Here is a 4,511-nt window from a genome sequence, read left to right on the forward strand (position 1 = left end):
ATTATGTTTATTGATAAATAAAAGAATAAAAAATGAGTAATTACTCTTAAAATGTATCATCTAAAATTATAAATAAGTGAAATTAAAATTAAAAATTAAATAGAGCAAAAATTAATTTGGGATATATAAAGAAAATATTAAGAATATAATTGTTAAAATTTAAAATTTTTTTAATAATTATATATTTGAATTATATTAAAATATTAATTTTTAATATTAATTAAGATGATGAGATGAATTATCAAATTTAATGATTAAATTTAATAGTTAAATTTAATTATAAAGTATAAATAAATTTAAATAATAATTTAAAGTATATTAATTAATTTTTATATTTTGAAGTATAAAATATAAATATTTTAATTTTTTATATTATTTTTAAAAAATATGTAAAAAATTATGATATATAGAAGTACTAAAATAAATGCGTAATACACGTTATAAAATACCAGTAATAATAAAATATTTCATTAAAAATTTTACTGTTGTTGGGAAAAAAAAACTTTGTGGGTCACATTGAGGGCAATTTGATTTGATGGCGTCTTATTCCTATTCCCATAATTCGGCCAGATGGATTTTTTTTGTTATGGCTGTTTGGGCTCTTTCTTTCTGGAGTTTGTAGTGGTCTTGGGCTTTTCAGGCCTCTCAATGATCTGTTTACAATTGACTAAACAAAGTCTCAATCTTCGATAGACCAAACAGACCTTAGGGTTTATATATTTGCCCTTGCTTCTCTTCACCATAAAGGCCGTAGCCGGGCGCTGTCTCCCCTTTTCACTCCATCAGCAGATCGAGCAGCAGCAGCAATGGTGAGCGTATATGTGTATATATTTATTTTCATTTCAGTAGTAACTATCTGTTTGGTTCCTGAGAAAATGTGTGAAAGCTGAATGGAAGGAAGGAAAATGAAAAGCACAAGTATAGTTTAACAGAATAATATGGCATAATTTATGTCTTTTCTTTTTCTATTTCCTTTTAATTGTATTTCTTTTTCATTTTCCAAGGAATGTCAAAGGAGGACATAAACAAATCTGTCTTTGTTCTCGTTGTTGTATTTCACTGGAACTAATATATAGCTTGGTCTTCCGTAGTATTTTTTCTTTTACTTTGATGGAATTTTCCTATAGCGTAAGTTAGGGCTTCTAAGCTAGCTTGAAGGTCTTATTCGTGAGTTATAAATTTTTTACTTGGGTATGTTTTAGTTTTGACTTTTTAGTTTATTTCTCGTAATTTCTGGCTGAGAAATTAATTATTTTTGGTGTAATAAGGAAAAAAAAACGAAAAAAGCTTTACTTTTCTTATAAATTAATTTATCAGCTTGGAATGTCGAGGACATGGGAGCAAGGAAACTAAATATATAATATATATGTGTATATATATGTGTGTGTGTGTGTGTGTGTGTATTTTGTAATAATTGCATTGCAGTTTTGACATATTCAACAGATTTGTAGAGTAACTAAGTTGTAACATGATGCTATCTAAATGTAGTCTTTTCCTATTTGGCATACTTGGTAATTCTTTTGCTTATTCAGAATTGGATGAGTGCTTGAACAATTTTATTTTTTATTGCAGGCCTTTGTCAAGGCTCAGAAAACCAAAGCTTACTTTAAGAGGTTTCAGGTCAAGTTTAAGAGAAGAAGAGGTGTTTCCTTAGTGTGTATCTTCATAAACAATTAAACATGTGCCTTTTTCATTGTTCACTTATCTTTTTTTCTGTTTCTTGGAAACATCTGGCAGCGGGGAAGACCGACTATAGAGCCAGGATACGCCTGATCAATCAGGACAAGAATAAGTACAACACACCGAAATACCGTTTTGTTGTGCGATTTGTATCCCTTTGATTTGTTTTATTTATTATTTTAATGCTCATTTATCCTTTGCCCACTGCGCAACTTCACTTTCCCTTTATGTTGTTTTGTTGGTCTGCTAAGAGCTAGTAGTGTTGCATCCTTTTGTTAACTGCTTAACAAATTGGTGCTTTAAGTTTGATCCTTGACACCATCTACAGTCCAATAAGGACATAGTTGCACAAATAATATCAGCTAGTATTGCTGGAGATATGGTTCTCGCATCTGCCTATTCTCATGAGCTTCCTCGATATGGTCTGGAAGTGGGGCTTACAAACTATGCAGCAGGTATCTTATTTTTGTGTATTGCTTGTGCTATTCTCTCTGCCTTTCATTTGTATCCATCCCATTTGTCTAGCATTTTCGTGTTTCTCGTGTAATATTTGATTTACAAACTGAGCAGCCTACTGTACTGGACTTCTGTTGGCTCGTCGTACTTTGAAAATGCTTGAGATGGATGAGGAATATGAGGGAAATGTGGAGGTATATTTTCAACTAAAACAATCCCCTCTATAACCCAGTAAAGTTGAAAACGTATTCTATTATATTAAGTTTTAATAATTTGTTTTACCAGGCTACTGGGGAGGACTTCTCAGTTGAACCAGCAGAAAGCAGGAGGCCCTTCCGTGCTTTACTTGATGTTGGGCTGGTCAGGACTACAACTGGAAACCGTGTATTTGGTGCTCTCAAGGTATGTAAAATTATTGTCACTGTGAATTGATGCTTGTAAGAAGTACTTGTATGTTGTATATTGGAGTCGTTGATCTTTCCCCCCTACACGCAGAATTCCCATCTATTAACTATTTGTCCTGATAATTATACTTTTGTCCATAACTTCATGTATTGATATTTTTTGTGGACGTGGTTTAAATTTTTCTGCAATGATTGAGCTTATTTCCTAGGTGTTTGGTTTTGTTTTAACATGCTTGCATTTCAGTGTTTGTGTTTGATGATAATAAGAGTTTTCTCTTCTCTCCCCCCCCCCCCCCCCCTGGTTCGATTGTTGGAATGTTTGTTTGTTGATGTGTCATTGGTTGCAGGGAGCACTAGATGGGGGTTTGGATATTCCTCACAGTGATAAGAGGTTTGCTGGATTTTCGAAGGATGGCAAACAACTTGATGCAGAAGTTCACCGAAAGTATATCTATGGTGGTCATGTTGCTGCATATATGAGGGTAATCTGGCTGACCCACTTTATGATGCTTCATGTCTTGTGACTATAGTATTATCAGTTATAAGTTTTTGCAATTGTAAATTACACATTCTTGTTTCAATTGACTTGCTTTGTTCTTTACGCAGACATTGATGGAGGATGAGCCAGAGAAATACCAGCTTCATTTCAGTGAATACCTCAAGAGGGGGATTGAGGCAGATGGTATGGAGGAGATGTACAAGAAGGTTCATGCAGCAATTCGAGCAGATCCCACTGCCAAGAAGTCAGAAAAGCAACCACCAAAGGAGCACAAGAGGTTTGTTGCTATTTGGTTAATAAAAATGGACATTTGCCTTGAGTTTATTGTTTGCCTGATTTGATTAAATAAACATAAACATCCAATTCAGCTAGCATGTGATCAGTTCTAACATTGGGAAATATTTTACTGCATTAGCTAATCAATCTGTCATTTTCCATCAACCATCAAGGGTGGTGTACATAACTCCTGATTGAAATCTTATTGTCTTGTGGTTCACAGGTACAATTTGAAGAAGTTGACATATGAGGAAAGGAAAGCTAAGTTGATTGAACGATTGCAGGCACTCAACTCTGCAGCTGATGATGAGGATGATGAATAGAAGTATAATATCAGCATTTATGCTTCAATATGCCAAATTTTCCTTGGCACACAACCTGAAGCTTTTTTTTTTTTTTTTCATGTTCTGATTGATTTTTTTTATATCACTTAGTGTATTGCTGACTGTAACGTTTTGGGTAACGAGATTTTGGATGTCTTGGCGGATGATGCATTTGCTTATTTGATTCTGTACTCACCTTGCACCCTGTGGTTCTGGTTTATGGATCCTGTATGATTGACTCCTCGAATACTATTTGCTATCTCATTTATAGATACCAAGGAATAATTTATTCAGGATATATTAAGAACAAAATATGACTAGGTTGTCTTTATGTGGTTTGAGTTAAGAATTAGAATTGAACTTTTAGTTTTGTGATTCTTTAGGAACAGAGCATGTAATTTCAGTTTGAGTTTAAGCAATTTTTCTGTTTTGGTTTTATTTTAGTTTTAATTTCATTGTAATTTTTTATTTTTATATGAACTATTTAGATTTTAGTTTTAGTTTAATTCAATTAAGATTAGTATAATTAAAAAATTAATAAAAAATATATTTTTTTAAATGTGTGAAAAAGGAAAGGGGATAAAAATATGATTTTTATTAGGAATGTTATATTTTTTAATTTTTTTAGTTTAAAAAATTTAATTAAAAATTAAAAAGAAAAATATAGTTGCTTTAGCTAATACATGAATAATTATATTAATTTATTTGGAAACTAAAAATAAGGTTGAATACAATTATTGCAGAAAAAGTTTTTACAATCATCAATGAATAGTCTAAATTTATGCGAGTCTTTTGAAGAATTAAAAATATTAGTAACACTCTTAATATCTATTTCAATGTCCACGATGTTTTTATCTTCCCAACATTTTTAAA

At 31.7% G+C, this 4,511-nt stretch overlaps 1 protein-coding gene across 1 annotated transcript; it reads left to right on the top strand.

The window, feature by feature from the left end:
- Positions 1-661: 661 nt before the first annotated feature.
- On the top strand, positions 662-3,716 carry LOC110614452 (60S ribosomal protein L5). Its single transcript, XM_021755988.2, has 9 exons — positions 662-809; positions 1,573-1,642; positions 1,738-1,829; positions 2,009-2,135; positions 2,251-2,330; positions 2,422-2,538; positions 2,888-3,022; positions 3,147-3,316; positions 3,539-3,716. The coding sequence occupies exons 1-9, from the start codon at positions 807-809 to the stop codon at positions 3,636-3,638; spliced, it is 894 nt and encodes a 297-aa protein (XP_021611680.1). The 5' UTR covers positions 662-806; the 3' UTR covers positions 3,639-3,716.
- Positions 3,717-4,511: the final 795 nt, after the last annotated feature.

This window comes from Manihot esculenta, chromosome 5, assembly GCF_001659605.2.
Source record: "Manihot esculenta cultivar AM560-2 chromosome 5, M.esculenta_v8, whole genome shotgun sequence".
Lineage (NCBI taxonomy): Eukaryota > Viridiplantae > Streptophyta > Magnoliopsida > Malpighiales > Euphorbiaceae > Manihot > Manihot esculenta.

Bases quoted from the DNA above. Each gene is read 5' to 3' on its own strand.
- LOC110614452 (XM_021755988.2), top strand. The intron at 1,643-1,737 runs GTGTTTCCTTAG...AACATCTGGCAG, and splicing joins CAAGTTTAAGAGAAGAAGAG to CGGGGAAGACCGACTATAGA. The intron at 2,331-2,421 runs GTATATTTTCAA...TTGTTTTACCAG, and splicing joins AATATGAGGGAAATGTGGAG to GCTACTGGGGAGGACTTCTC.